Here is a 15652-nt window from a genome sequence, read left to right as displayed (position 1 = left end):
TTTTGTGTACACACACCACACACACACACACACACACACATACATTTAGTCCCTTTTAACATTGTATTAGAAATTATAATGAAAGGATTTTCCAGGCTCCTTCATAGCTGGATAGCTAACCTAGGCAAATGCAAGTGTGCCAGGTATGTTTCCTCTTAAATAAGAGTAGGTCTGAGAAGAATATACTTCTGAGGCTTTATAAATGAGAGACAATTAACACTTTACTTTTGAATTTGAATTTTTAATTTATAATTGAAAAAAATAAAACCAATCAGAATCATACATAGAAAATTCAGAGAATTTCCATAATTCCATAATCCCACTACCCAAAGATAGGTATATTTTGGCATGTTTCCTTAGAGTATAGGTGAGTCGGTAAGTAAGTATAGGGTGGCTCAGTCAGTAGGTAGACTTATTAAAACAAAATTGTATTTTATTATATGTAATTTTGTTTTGACTAAATATAACATCAGGAGTATTTTTCCCCATCATAAAATCTGAAAGCTTAAGTTAACAACAGTCTAATAATATACTGTATTTATTTAATGGCTATTTTTGAACATCAGGTACTTTAATTTTTTTTTACATCCTTAAATGTGCTTCAAGTGAATGTCCTTGTGTCTAAATCTTTGACTAATACCTCTGATTAATTCCTTAGGATAAATTTCTAGAACTGGGATTACCCAGTTCTTTTCCACCTGGTTATCTGTTTAATTCTCAGTGATAAAAAAAAAAAAAAAGTTTTAGAAGAAAATGGTATAGTTTTATTCTCCCACCTTTAAAATTTTTAGTTATAAAACATCATCTTTGGTCAGGAAATAATATGAGATATGGTATTTTAGTTAATCCTTCCTAAAAACCACTTTACACATGAGAGAAATTGAGCTTTATGGAAGTTGAACAAGTTGCTGCTGAGTGGTGGAACTAAGGTTTGAGCCAGCACCTCCTCTGCACATGCCCAACTTGCCAGGCAGTGAGGATACAAATGAAATAAGACATATTGTCCAAGTTCATTGGCTAATACTGCACATTAATATGTTGCCCATCTGCACTGTCGCCATAACAAAACACCCAGGCTGGAGGTTAAGCAACAGAAGTGTATTTTCTCACAGTTCTGGAGGCTAGAAGTTGAAGATGAAGGTTCTGACCACTTTTATTTCTGGTGAAGACACTCTTCCTGGCTTTAGAAGACCATTGTCTCTCTCCGTCCTCCTATGGCCTTGCCTCTTTGCTCCCTTGGGAAGGGAGAGCGTGTGAGCAGGAGCACACACGTACGAGCTTTCTGGTATCTTTTCTTATAAGGATGCTAGTGCTCCCAGGTCAGGACCCCATCCTTGTGATCCAAGTTTAACTATTCCTCCTTAGAGGCTGCATTTCCAGATACAGTCACCCTGGGGATTAGGGTTTTCATACATGAAGCAGGGGGTGGACATGGGAGTCGAGACACATATTCAATCCGTAACAGTCTATCAATCTTTTGTGCTAGAAACTTGTATTTTGTGGTAGACCCAAGGGTGATAATCAACTAATGGCAGAGTTTTTCAGAGTTTGACTTTACATGTGTACTACCTATTGCAATGAGGTCTCTTACTAGATAGAAGTGATTGATTGAGGGGTGCCCAGGTGGCTCAGTCAGTTGTGCGGCTGACTCCTGATTTCTGCTCAGGTCCTGATCTCAGGGTCGTGAGATGGAGTCCCGTGTTGGGCTTCATGCTCACTGGGGAGTCTGCTTGGGGGTTCTCTCTCTTCCTCTCCCCACCTCCCCACCATGCTTATATTCTCTCTTTAAAAAAAAAAAAAGTGATCAGTTGAGCTTTAAGGAAAGACAAAAACAGTGTATTAAAAAATGTCCATTTCACCTATTTATCTTGAAGTCCTGTAATTTACAGTCAGGCTAGATTATTTCCTAGAGCAAAAGATCTTATTTCTAGTAGCTTAGGTCACATAGGTAGATCAGCCCAATATTTGAGTCACAAAATCCTAGGGCTGAATTCGTTCTGTCCAGACCCTGGGTAAATCAGCAGGCAAGGGTGGCGTGACTGTCACCTGTTTCTGGAAATGAACTTAGAGCTGAAGGTGTTCACATCTATTAATGATATATGAGTGCCCCCCCCCCCAATGCTGCTTTCTGATTTAATCATCATTAAACAGCATCTGAAAAACCAAAACCAGATCATTGTTTCCCACGATGAAATTGAATTCAGCAAACGTTTTTAAATGAGAAACATCATTCCTGTTGTAGTCTAGATACGGAGATAATTTGTAAACAGAGAATTTAAGAAAAGAATGTAAATTTAGGGGAACTGCAAGGTCTTTTAAGTGCTCCAGAAAAGATGACGGTTCTCTATTAAGAAAAAAAATAACCTGGTTATAAGGCTAAACTGTAAGAAATAACTGATAAAAGTTTAACAGGTTATAGAAAGTATGAAGATGTTTAGTAGATATTTACTCAATGCCAGTCTTTTCTCAGTTACTTTATTCATTTCTAAATCATCCTTGGCTATTCTTAGACAACTGTATTAGTAGATTGTTAAGGAACTTACATGTATAAATAGAAGTTCCCCAAGAGCCACTGTTTCCTACAGCTACTGAGTGTCCAAACAGGGAACACCTACTGAGGGAAGGGCCTAGGGGAGAATGAGAGTCACTGGCCGGATTTCAGAGTTTTTGTTTCTGGTGCCATGTGGAGAAGATTGGTCTTAGTGTAGGAAGAAAGCATTTCCCTCTGTTTCTTTTAAATGAGCACTTGTCACTTTAAAACCCTGTCATGCGTTAGCCACCTTATCCAAGTAGTGGCTACAGCCCCAGAACAGTTTTTATGGAATAGCTGTCCCCTCCCCCAAGCAAACAAAGCTCTGAGTCACCCACAGAGTCTCCCTCTCCAAATAAAGGGCCTTGCAGTGCCTTCAGAGTGGTTGCCATAAGAGGAAAGTTTTTCCTGTGTCTGGCACTGGGGTGTCCCACGTCACCTCTCACATACATGAGCGTCTCGTGCTTCCAAAGGAAACAGTGGCTCCAGGCAGTGTATCCCAGGTGAGAGCACCACTTAGAACGCCATGTCTTATGACTGGCTGGTCCTGAGCAGCGATTCCCAGGAGAAAATGGATGTATTTCCACAGGGGAATAGTTACGGTAATGAAGTAAATAATTGCCTCCTCGCTGGGGCTCTTACCAGCCAGGAAAACTCACAACCACAACTCCCCTTTGTCTGCTGGTTCTGCTTGCCATTAGGTGGTTTGTTTGGCAGCTGCAGAGGAGGGCAGAGTTCTCACTTGCTTGGGAGTTATGCTGAGTTCACCCTGTGGGATAGGAGCTGTAGGTATTGTGTGTATTGCTGGAGGAGAGAGAATTCAGTGCACTGGTGCTCATTAACCTCTGCTGGAATTTTGGGGCTGTGAGTCATTTGTTATTCTATAATGGAAGACTTTGGCTGTTTGCCATTTCAAATTTTTTTCACTCCTTTTTGCGGTATCAGTCTGTCTTTAAAGAATTCTTTTTTCCATTCCCCAGGCACTGAGAACCAATTAAAGACTAAATCAAATGGGCAGGTACTTAAATTATGAACATAAAAGTACGTCTAGAACCCTCCAGAATGTTTTGTGGTTGAGAATTAGAAGAATGCTAGTGGCTACTCTTTTTTCTTAGCCATGCAGGTTTTTGTTTTTTTTGTTTTTTATCTCATCCTCCCCCTCATCGTTTCCCTTATTTAAAAAAATAATAACTGGCAGGCCTCAAGCTAATATATCCCTATTCATCTGGAAACCACTAAAAAAATTGTTTATTGTAATAATGATGACTCAGAGCAACATGAGAGGCAATGCCAGTTTGGGTCATAAAGGGCTTCTGAGAGCTGCAGTTGACTTGCCTTAACTTCTAATCTGCATGTTGTCATTAGTAACAAATATGTACATTTTTATTATTTTACTTAATTTCTAGTTTGCCACAAGTCTTGACATTTTTTCTTCTGTGGGTTTTCTTAACGTCTCAGCAGAGCAGCAACTGATAATTTCCTCTCACACTGACATTTAGGTAAATGGCTGTCTGCTGGACCCCGTGCCTCCTGTCCTAGTGAGGAAGGGGTGCCAGTCGTTGCCCAGCAACATGATGGAGACCTCCATCGATGAGGGGCTGGAGACAGAGGGAGAGGCTGAGGAAGACCCCAGCCAGGCCTTTGATGCGTTCCAGTCCACACGCAGTGGGCAGAGACGGCACACTCTGTCGGAAGTCACCAACCAGCTAGTCGTGGTGCCTGGTTCAGGTAGGATATCCAGTAAGCAGTGGATTGAGTCTTCACAACACACACTCCTGCTCCAGTCTCCAAGAAATAGTCATGACACCACTTTTTAGAGTGCCACCTGCGTGTTATTCCCTTATGGACCATGTTCAGCAGGCTGTAGGGTTAGGTCTACTCAGTAGCTGCCAGAGATTAAAATGAAATATTTCTGAGCTAGCTCCCTCAACAGCCAAGATCTATCTGAGTGCTGTGTGATCCATCAAGGACTCTGGCTTCTCTGGAGTGGCAGAGATCTTATGGGCAAAGGTTTTGGGGCATTCACCCCACTAATTTGAAGCTGATTAAATTGACATGTAAAAAGTCTCTGGAAAGGTATTTTGGTTGGAGATTGGAGATAAGGATGTCGTAGCTGTGCAACTCAAGCTGGTTATCCTCTGTATCCCATGTTCAGAGAAGCTGCTGTTTGCTACTGGTCATCTCTCTTTTTTGGTTTGTTTTTCTCTTAAAGGGAAAATTTTCTCCATGAGTGACAACCCCTCCCTTGACAGTGTGGACTCTGAGTATGATATGGGGTCTGTTCAGAGGGACCTGAACTTCCTGGAAGACAACCCTTCCCTGAAGGACATCATGTTAGCCAACCAGCCCTCCCCACGCATGACATCTCCCTTCATCAGTCTGAGACCTGCCAACCCGGCCATGCAGGCTTTGAGCTCCCAGAAGCGAGAGGCCCACAACAGGTCACCAGTGAGCTTCAGAGAGGGCCGGAGGGCGTCAGATACCTCCCTCACCCAAGGTGACTGGCCGCTCTGTCTCATAGCTTGTAAAACTCTTGTGTTGCGGGACTTGAGGGTATTTGTGGCCATGTTGGTTTCACACCTCTGATCACCAAAAGGCCTTGTGCTTTAAACTATTCAGTCATTGTTCTCTGTTTCAGGAATTGTGGCATTTAGACAACATCTTCAGAATCTGGCTAGAACCAAAGGAATCCTAGAGTTGAACAAAGTGCAGCTGCTCTATGAACAAATAGGACCAGAGGCAGACCCTGACTTGGCCCCAGCCACTCCTCAACTCCAGGACCTTGGTGGCAATTGCCCTCAGGTGGGTGCCCCAGGCCCTTCCCACAGGGGCTCTGCAAGTACAAGTACTTTGTCCTGGAGGAGTGCCATATCACTTACAGGATTTACTGCAGTCCTGGAGCAAACAGGTCATTTTGGAGAGCTCACAGCCTGAAACCTTTCCTTGTTCCTGCCCCCTGCCACTGACGGGTTACACCCATCCACACTGGTCCCAGATGATTAGTACCATAAGGAGGTATAGACACGCTGAAGCAATGTGTGGTTCCAAGGGCAAATGTTATATGAATGGCCTCTTACGGCATCATGGACCACCCTCCCCCCACGTATACAACGTTCAAAACAGTCACCCACAGAATGCGAACTTACAGCCTTTACTCTTGATGTGAGATGTGAGATCACTTCATTAATTATTAAGTGGATTAGTTGTGCTAAAAATGACCCAAAAATATTGCTGTTTATCCAACACATTTTATTTTGAGCCTATTTTCAGTGCATCAAGGATATTCTAGCATTTGATGCCCACACGAAGGTCATGGCCTCCCGGTGACATCAAGAGCCTTTGCTGCAGTACTGACTAGGTAATCGTTCACTGCAAAGTGATTAACCCTCAGCCTACTAGTTCTGCGAAGAGCTTTGAGCATATCTTACAGAGCTGGAGTTCCTCTTGGACATTTGCCAAGGTGCTTAAACAAAGAAATGAAACTTTCCCCCACATGGAGAACTGAAAATGTTTTCACACCCCTTTCCCCTCAGGAGGAAGTTCAGCAGCAGAAAACGGTCCCCGCTGTGCCCAACAGTGTGCGTCCTCAGCTTTCGCCACGGCAGAGCCTAGAGGCCCAGTATCTCCAGCACAGACTCCAGGTGGGACCCTCCCCGGGTACTCCAGCTCAGTATGCTCACCCAGAATCTGCTTTTCTGCACACAGAAACCTGTTTTGCTTGGTAGTTTTTAGGGTAGCTGCTTTTTTCCCTCTAAGCAGGTAGCTTTGACTCTGGATTTGTAGTTTCTAGAAACATGTTCAGACTTAGCCTCATGCTTATATTGGCAGCAGAGAAGGATTTGTCCTCAGGCCCCAGGAAAGGAGAGTGCCACCAGTAGGAATGAGAAACCCAGTTTCTCTGCTTCTAATGTTATGCCTCTTAATGAATAATAAATAAGATGGAAGTCTCAAGCCAACAAAATTTTACTATTAGCTTTCTACATTTAATGCCTGAAAACCTTTACAAATGATACAGATCCCAGTTCCTTCAGCAGGCCTTGTGGCCTTTGCTGTCAAGATATAACTCCACACTGGAAAAATTAGAGAGGAAGACAATCATGAGCCACTCTTAACTCTGGGAAACAAAGGGTTGCGGAAGGGGAGGGAGGTAGGTGGGTGGGGTGACTGGGTAACGGGCACTGAGGAGGACATGTGATGGGATGAGCACTGGGTGTTATACTATATGTTGGCAATTTGAATTTAAATTTTAAAAAAAAGCTTTAACTCCACTCTGCTCATTGTTTTTCATCACTATAAGCCTTGTAATCCTTGAGGACTATGAGAAAAGGAAAAACTGGTTCTGGTCCAGACTGGGACAGCGCAGGCCTGCTGACCCAGTGCCACTGGGCCTCAGAGAACGAGCATCCACGCCCTCCCCCTGCGCAGATGCTGGAGGACACAGTTGGTCTCATCCTCAGGCAGACAGACGGTCCAATGGCTGCATCCTAGATGACATCATATTGTGCTTATACTCTTTTTCTACTCTTCCAGAAGCCCAGCCTTCTGTCAAAAGCCCAGAACACCTGTCAGCTTTATTGTAAAGAACCACCACGGAGCCTTGAGCAGCAACTGCAGGAACACAGGTGAGAGGGTCCCTCTCTTGGTTGAAGACTTCAGGATGCTGGCTGCGTTGTCCTCCCTCCAGCCCCTGGTGTTTGCCTCTCCTGGGAAACAGTTTTCAAGATGTGACTGCTGACATAGATATTCCAGTGTCCGTGACAGGTGGGCCCAGCAGGAGGTGGCAGGCCGGAGTTTGCTTTCTTTTCTTTCCCTTCCAGTATTTCCCATCGAGTTCTGAATAGACAGACCTAAGCTTTCAGAAACCCATGGCCTACGGCAGTGTACATGGCCATCATGCAGAGAGGCCCTCCGTTGTCCCTTGTGGTAGTTCGTGTCCCCACATTGCACCAGCAGAAGCAGCTGGGCCAATGTAGACTTCCCCTAATCCATTAGCCTATGGCCACCCCCAGAGGCCAGGCGTCACCCTGCTTGCACACACTCCAGATGGGAAACCAGCCTCTCGCTTCATAGGGAGAAAAACTCGGTCTTAGGGAAAATTACTTAGGGTTCAGCGTAACACTGAGGGACCAGCAGAATCGGAGAGACAATATGCCAGGTGTAGGAACCCCGACACAGGTGATTCCTACCCCCCCCCCCCTTTTTTTTTCTGCTGCGGAAAAGTGAGAGGACTGATCCCGGATGGATATAAGATTGCCATCACTAAGGAAGATGTGAAATTATGTCTTTTGCTGTTGCCCATCTAGACTCCAACAGAAGCGCCTCTTCCTGCAGAAGCAGTCTCAGCTGCAGGCATACTTCAATCAGATGCAGATCGCCGAGAGCTCATACCCGCCGGGCCAGCAGCTGGCCCTGCCCCGCCAGGAGCCACCCGCGCCATCCTCGCCACCACCCCCCCCTTTCAGCCTGGCCCAGTCCCTGAGCCCTGTCCTGGAGCCTACCACCGCCGAGCAGATGCAGTACAGCCCCTTCCTTGGCCCCTTCCGAGAGCTGCAGCTGCAGCCCCTGCCTCCGGCCCCTGGCCCCCGAGCCCCTCCACTGCCACCACCGCCCCCACCACCACCCCCTCCCCAGCAGGCAGGGGCCACCCCGGCACCCCTCCCGTTCTCCTACCAGACTTGCGAGCTGTCCGGGGCAGCATCCCCTGAGCCAGACTACCCACCTCCCTGCCAGTACCCAATGGACGGAACCCAACAGGGCAGCCTGGCCACACAGGACTGTCCACAGCGGAGCTCAGGACTGCAGGAGGCCACCTCCAGCTATGACCCACTCACCCTCTCCGAGTTCCCTGGACTCTTTGATTGTGAGATGCTGGAGGCTGTGGACCCACAGCATGGCGGCTACGTCCTGGTGAATTAGCGTCGGCACTGGAGTGAGGCAGGTCAAGTGAAGGAAGAATGGGGATTTCTACTTTTATTCCAGCCTTTTAAATTTAAAGCTTATCTTCCTGCCCTCTCCTAAATGGAGAAAAATTAAGTTGCCCGACTGGAATCCAAGGGCCTGGCCAGGCACATGTCCCTTTCTCCCGGCTCTGTCCACCAGTCTTCTGGGGCAAGTGCTGGAGCATCGTGGTCGCCGAGGCTCCCGCCCAAACGTCAAGTGGAGCAGGCTCTCATGGGAGGTGGACAGAGCTTTCCACAAGGAGACACCCAGACATAGGTTTTCTGTAGAACTACACCAATTCATTGAGGGAAGCCTCGATGGAAGCAAAAGAACCATGTGCCGTTAGAGATGGGCAAAACACAGAAACACACTATATTTTTCACTGAGGCCAAGCAACAGCACGTTCTGTTAGGCAAGTCAAGAATATGTAATGGAATCTGATGCACAGGAAATAAAGGAAAATTGTGCTTGGTCACTGAATCCTAAGTTTGAAGCTGCTGCTGCAGGTCGTCCCCAAGACCACTGCAGAGAAGTGGAACGTGAGCTGTTTCAGGGGCCACTGAGTGACAGCTGGCACTGACCCCTGAGACTGGCAGACGTCTCCACCTGGGAGCAGTGACCCCCCCCCCCCCTTCTGCAGGGTCCCTTAGGGCTTCAGCATCGTCCCCTTTAGAACCACGAGGAGCCCCCAGGAGGGCAGCCCTGGGCCAGGGAAGACGGGCTCTTCCTGCGGAGTCTCCTGCACAGACTGCTGGTCTGGGGCCGCCAGGCTGTAGAGGACCTTGAGTCTCTTTTAAAATGTAGTAACTACTTTGACTTTACACTCTGTGTTGCTAGTAGTTCATTGAGCTTTGTATATTTGGACAGTTTCGTATAGGGCTTAGAAATTTCAAGGACAAGAACATGAACTTCGATCTCCCATGTGAAGTGGTAGTGCTGTGCCTTTTCCCCCAGATCATGCTTTAATTCTTTCTTTTCTGTAGAACCAACAGTTTTCATTTATGTCAATGCTAAATCCAAAGTCACTTCGGAGTTTGTTTTCCACCATGTGGGAATCGCATTCTTAATTTCCTTAAAAGTTTTGACTTGCAACGAAACGTTCAAGTATTACAGCAATATTTAAAACCACAAATGTGTTAACCATCTAGCAGATCATCTGCCAAACATGTTCAATGACTAGTGAAACGTAACCTTAACCCTTACAGATTTCTCATGGGACTAAGTGAGAGCTAGATGCAACAGCTCACCAATCATATACCTAGAAGTAACAAGGAACCCGTCGCTTGGACGGCAGCACCCCAGTGTTAGAAACCCAGTGTTACTGACCCAAGACGGTCATTTCTGTCCTGTAGAATGGCCTGTCCTATCAGCAGGTGAACGCGTAAGCACAAAGCATCACAAAGCACAAAGGAGAGAGACACTACGTTGATGCTGCATCTAGACACACCTTTAAGTCGCCTTTCCTGGTTGTAGTAGGTGTCCAGGCAAGTGGGGAGACATGTGCACAGCCCTCCAGTGTGGGTGACTGGAGCAGCCCCCCAGCGCTGGGGTGAGCGTCCGGGCATTAGTGAGAGGGGGTGCTGTGGAGGACTGTCGTTTCTGTGATTTTACAACTCCTGAAAATCCAGTAGGAATGAATTCTGTTCCCTCCTTGAATTGTTTATTCCTCCTCATGCTTAGGATTGATGACTTCGTGAAATAGAGAACATCATTTCATTCACGCGATCCTTTCATTAAGATCTCTAATCTGTTTTCAGTCTTTGCAAAATAAGCCAGTTATGAAATAGGGCTTGATTTGTTTAGACTAAAGGATATTTTTCCAAAATATACTACAGAAGCGCTGTAATGTTTATGAAATTAAAATGCCTTCCAGCCTGAAAATGGGACGGCAGGAGTGGCACTGGCAGGTTGACACAGATGCCTGCTTCCCTCCCTCCTCCCAGGCCCCAAGCCCCCCCAGCCCAAGAACCCTGGGAGTGGTGACAGAGACTGGTAAGGCGGGGGGCAGTGGGGAATGGGGGTGCAGAGGAGAGGCTGGTGGAGGTCAGAGGGCCCAGAGCCAGCTGCAGGGACACTCCCCGGCAGTGACCAGGTCTGGGAGGCCCTCCCTGGGGGAAGAGCACGAGCCGCCCTGCTGGACCCCATGTCGTAAGCTATTTGCTTTTCTCATTATTTCAAGCAGAAATCAGTAAATTCCGTAACGATCCGTCTTTATTGAAATGTAAGCTGCTGAGAGGCAACTGGTGACAGTCGATCAAGTGTTTTCCCAGCCCTGTGGGATCACCTCCAGCGCTCTGTCCCCTAACCAGTGACCTCGGGACACTTCCAAGTGGCTTCCACACACACTCAAACACTAAGAAGGCTTCGTACCACTCTTTTTATGAGGCTACTTTGAAATAAGGACTTTCTTTCCAGTTTGTTTCACGTTAGCAGTGTGTACACTACTGTATAGTAATCATTAGCTTTATTATCTTGTAAACCAGGCTCCTCTGAAGAGACTTTGGTGAGATGAACGTGAGGTAAAAATTTCATTCGGCAAAAAGTGCAATATGTGTGGTACTTTATTTTTTATGGTCTTTTTTTAATCCAGGGGTATTAGTCTCTGCTTTGGGAAAAATGCACTAGTTCTGCAATTTCCAGTTGGGCAAGTGTGTCTCAGTATTTACATGCAACTGATAGGCTGGTCCCTGTAAGGCAAGTAGAATGTGTTAACAGCAGAAAGGTGTGTGTTCTGTTTTCAAGCCCCTGGGGAGCTACCTGACCCTGCACCTGACCCTGCACCGCCCTCCCAGTACCTCAGGAACAGAGAAGGGGGGCAGAAGGTTCTCTACAGCTTCCCCTCTCCACTACCCTCTTAAAGACAAACGACTGGGGCCCACAGGAGAGGACGAGGGCATGGCGCTGAGGGCTGCTGCTTCCATAGGAACAAAACCCCTTCCCTCCTGTATCAGACTTTGCCTCCTCGGAAAGAGAAAGCTGCCTCGGAAATAAAGACCTGCTGGGCGCGTAAGCTGTTCGAGAGTCCCTCGGGTGTGGCTGGCCTGCCCCACCCTCTGAGGAGGAGGGCCTGGGTTGGGTCCTTCTGGGGAGGGGGCAGGCCACCCTCCCTCCTGCCAACTCCAGGCCCCTCCAGCTTCGCCCCTGCCCTGCCCCCACACTGTCCTTAGCACTAAGAGGGGGGATGCCCCACTAGGAAGGGCTGGGGACATCAAAGGAGCGGGGTTCCCCATTCTCCAGGATACATTCAAAAGCCTCTGTCCTTAGTTACACCTAAGCACCCTTTTGGTTGAAAGGAAATTCCTACTCCAGACCTCTTGCCACACCCTCCTTTCTCTAGAGCCCTCACAGCGCTGCTGGCACCACCGGGAGCAGTGATGGAATCCCAGCGCAGGGGGCTTACCTTGACCGCATCTGTACCCCTGAACCGGGCCGCCCCTACTGCCTCCTCGGGAGCCACCCGAGCCGCTCGCTCTCTGTGTGCCTAGACATCAAAGGGACAAACTGGAGAACAGGTAGTGAGTTGGAGTCATTGCATAGGCAGGGGTCTGTGGTTGCTGTGCTGCTTCAGGACATTTTTACAGAACTTCTCTTCAGAGTGGTGTGTGTGGAAGACAAGAGCAGTAGTCTCTGCCTCTGTTTCAACACTGGACAAAGACTCTTTAAATGTATGTGTCCCACCTGCCCAGGGGCCCCAGGGGGGGTCACTGATCACAGAGCGCCCCCCGCTCAGCCTGTGGTCCCAGGAGGTGGCAGGGTAAGCTCAGGCGGGTGTCCTGCCCACGTCCCCTTCTGGGACAGCAGCTTCAGGGTCACAGCCCCCCGCAGGGGAGGGGGGCAGCTGACAGCTCTGCCCCAAGTCAGCCTGCCCATCTGCAAGGAGCAACAACTCCTAGCTGGACCTTAACTCACCAAACATTTCCCAGGGAATCTCTTCTAAGCCTCACGACAATTCTGTGAAATTAGCAGGACGCATACAGTCCTCACTTTTCACAGTTGAGGACACCACAGCTCGGGAAGTTCCGGTGAACTGCCAGGCCCGTGGGGGAGCCAGGACCAGCTCTGGGGCTTCCTGGCTCCTCCCTGGGCACTCCCTCCCCTCCTCAGTAGCACCTGACTCTTCACAGCCAACAGCTGTGTCAACAAAGCCCCCATCTTAGTTAAGCACGGGGGTGGCAGTGGCTGTGACCCTGTCCCCACAAGCGTCTTCTCCCCTGGGCAGCTACCCCCAGGCGGCCGTGCGGGACCAGCCTTAAGAGACACAGGCCCCACACACCGCCCTCCTTCCAGGGTCCAGTTAACTACAGAAGTTTAGACTCACATCAAAGACATCTAGTTTCTCCTAGTCACACAACCTACCAATTTCCTAGAGCATATGGTGGAAGGGCACACACACCCTTCCCTGATTGCAAGGGGGCCGAAATGCAGGGCTCTGGCTCAGCACTGCAGCCCCACAGACCCAGCCCCACGGAAGGAGGCCCTCGGAGAAGAATCGGGAAAGCGGCCTGGCCTGCAGGAGGGGTGTGCTGTCAAGGTCCATCAAATAGGAGATTAGACACTTTTAGGGATGAAACAATTAATGCGCTTTGAATACTTTGTCTTCTCAGAGGCACAGTGGGTGGGTAGAGGGGCGCTGTAAAAATAGAAGTACAAAAGAGCATCCTGGGAAAAGAAGGGCGCAGACTGGAATTCTGTCCCGAACAAGGAGAGCGAACTCAGACCCGCCGCTGGCTGTGCGGGGCCTATCTGGTGCAAGATCTGCTCAGTCCGGGAAATCCAAGGAGAGGTGCCTTCCCACTACTTGTGGTGAATGAAACCTGCCTCCACCAAAATCTCTGGAGGGAAAAGCAGCAGAAAAGATTTGCTTCTCTTGGGGACTGCGATTTAAGAAATAAAAGTGATCAAGATATTTGCACTTTGTAGAAAGGGCAAGATTCTTTGCTTATTTCTGAAAGGGGGAGGGTGGTCTTTGCTGGATGTTTGGTTTGTGAACAGAGTTACTTTTGATAAAAAGCTGTAGTTATTTTTTTCTGTGTTTTTTAAATTACTAAGAAATTGGTGAGTTCAATAGCTTTGGTATTTTGAGTGCAAATCATAATAGTTCCAATGTGGAAAAAAATCAAAATGGACCCTGTCCCTCAATGTTAGGAAATTGCCTAAAATGCAGTTTAATAAACGATCTTTGTTATCAAATGGTAATTTACATGGGGTAATGTTCTGCGAGGAAAATGTACTGTTTTTATGTTTCCAACCTAAAACTGAATTAAAATAAAAACAACTTGTTTTCTAAAAGCCTGGGTGAGATGAATGTCAGATGGAGGTAGGGCCTTTACCTCATCAGGCCATGAGTGGAATTTGTAGAGTCTGGAAGGTGGCTGTGTTCCCTGAGCTCTGGTGCTCATTTCAGGCTACAGAAGGACAGTGGATAATATGTTCTCATTGACGTCAGCAGGGTAAATAATACCTTGCTCTGAAATCGCCCGAGTCCACGTTAGCCGCGACTGAACGCTGACGGAGCACAGCTAACCACAGCCTGTCCACGGGCACGCGGGCCGCTGCTCCTGGGTTCGCGGATGCGCTCCACCCCGGAACGGCCTCAGTAGCAGGAGGAGGGGAGGCAGCGCACCGGGCTCCCCAAGTTCAAGCAACTCCAGAGCAAGGGGTGGAACCCGGGCCAGCGAGACACTTCACCACGTCACGCCCCGGGGGCCGCGGGAGGCCCCCCTCCCCGCCGCGTGAACACACGGCCGCCCCTCCCAGGGCCACCTGCTCAGTGCACTTGGGCTGGACAATCCGTGAGGCATCAGAAGCCACTCTCGTACGTTCGCAAGGTCCTCGTGCCAGACCCCAAGGGAAAGGGCAGTATTAGATCCTACTCTCTGGCAGCGAGTTCAACTGAGATCTGGTTTCACTCAAACCATTTTGGTGGAGCCCATGCTATAGAACAGAGACGGCTCCCACACAGGGATCACCCACCTGCAGGTGCAGGGGTGCAGGTGGCTGTCAAGGGCAGGAAAAGAACAGAGCCCTCTGCACCGACTTGCCCTGCCCAGCACCCAGCACAGGTGCTCAGCCCTGCCCCCAGAAGACTTACTGGCTCTCAATTGCCTCCTTTTTTTTAAGGAAAGCACTCAATTTCAGTAACGATGTTTTGCAGACTTTTCCCTTTCCCACCAAATTTCTCCATCATTTTTGTGTTGCCAAAATCCACCCCAGGGTATAGGCCAAAATAACAGACCTGCCAGCAGAGACTGGCCAACACTAGCCAGTCAGGCCCCTGACCTACACATTCTCCAGAACATCCTTCCCTTCTGTGACCTCTGAGCCAGAGGCTTGGCCCAGGTATAGGAAGATGGGGCCAGGGAGAGCTGAGCCCCAGGCCCCGGGCCTCTGCTGGGCCAAGTGGGGCCCAGGACTTGCCAACAGTGCCCACGCTTCCAGAGGGATACGGTGTCTGCAGCCAACCCACCAGCCCGCCTCCCTCACTGCCAGCGCCCCAGACCTCTGCTTCTCAAAGGGAGAACGCAGTCACCCTCCCCATCAGGGAGGCTTTGAGCATTTTACTTGATCTCACCTTGCTCCCCAAAGATGAGGAGGAAATAATGGGGCCTGAGATGCCGAGAAGGGGTCAGACAGCGCTGACCCTCAGGAGCAAGCCCATTACCACTCCAGGGCCACCTGCTAACTAGGAGTGGGGTCCGGCTGAACGGAGAAGAGCCTCAAGGTTTTTCCCAGAAGCCCACCACGCAGAGGACCCTGCACTCACAGCCTCCACTGACTCTTCAGTGTGAGACCCAAGAACTGCCCTCTAGTCACCAGAGAAGCCCAAATGTTGAACAGGGTCCCTGTGCCAGCAGAGTGAGCCAGTGGGCAAGCAGGCCGCTGGAGGAGGCCCCGGGGATGCAGGGCCTGGCCAGGAAAGCAGCGCCTAGCTTCCCCCAGCCCACCCCCTGGGGCAGCCACCCTGGCTCCAAGGCCCTCTGGACAGACTGGTGCCTACCCATTTCTTGCCAGGGACGGTGTGGGGGGCAGCAGCAAGCACCCCTGACAGTCCTGGGCCCTGGCACTGCTCCGAGCCCTGCCCCTGGCCGAGCGCATCACCGCCAAGGCCCACTGTCCCCGGTGCTAATATGGGAACGCGCGCCAGCTGATGTACCACATAGGTTTGCTGAGGTTCCGGGCAGC

At 49.1% G+C, this 15652-nt stretch overlaps 2 protein-coding genes across 5 annotated transcripts in view; one reads left to right on the top strand and one right to left on the bottom strand.

Annotated features, from left to right (window-relative positions):
* The window catches only part of SIK2 (salt inducible kinase 2), a 128048-nt gene extending 114289 nt beyond the window's left edge, over positions 1 to 13759 (top strand). Inside the window, exons 10-15 of the mRNA XM_026006811.2 lie at positions 4030 to 4258; positions 4743 to 5027; positions 5169 to 5332; positions 6064 to 6171; positions 7061 to 7152; positions 7834 to 13759. Of these exons, the coding sequence (XP_025862596.2) occupies positions 4030 to 4258; positions 4743 to 5027; positions 5169 to 5332; positions 6064 to 6171; positions 7061 to 7152; positions 7834 to 8446 (1491 nt within the window). The 3' untranslated portion in view covers positions 8447 to 13759. The remainder of the gene's footprint in view (positions 1 to 4029; positions 4259 to 4742; positions 5028 to 5168; positions 5333 to 6063; positions 6172 to 7060; positions 7153 to 7833) is intronic.
* The window catches only part of PPP2R1B (protein phosphatase 2 scaffold subunit Abeta), a 71702-nt gene that overhangs the window by 27657 nt on the left and 28393 nt on the right, over positions 1 to 15652 (bottom strand). The window contains exons 16-17 of one of the 4 annotated variants that reach the window (XM_072729833.1): positions 11871 to 11971; positions 11014 to 11157 (exon numbers count right to left, since the gene is read on the bottom strand). The exons of 2 other annotated variants lie outside the window; for them this stretch is intronic. In XM_072729833.1, coding sequence (XP_072585934.1) covers positions 11906 to 11971 — 66 coding nt within the window. In that variant the 3' untranslated portion in view covers positions 11014 to 11157; positions 11871 to 11905. Of the gene's footprint in view, positions 1 to 11013; positions 11158 to 11870; positions 11972 to 15652 lie in introns of those variants that run through there. One more of the 4 variants, XM_072729832.1, reaches the window with a different exon arrangement.

Source organism: Vulpes vulpes, chromosome 12, assembly GCF_048418805.1.
Source record: "Vulpes vulpes isolate BD-2025 chromosome 12, VulVul3, whole genome shotgun sequence".
NCBI lineage: Eukaryota > Metazoa > Chordata > Mammalia > Carnivora > Canidae > Vulpes > Vulpes vulpes.
The sequence above is the reverse complement of the archived record's forward strand: the minus strand, read 5'-3'. Positions and strand labels throughout refer to the sequence as shown.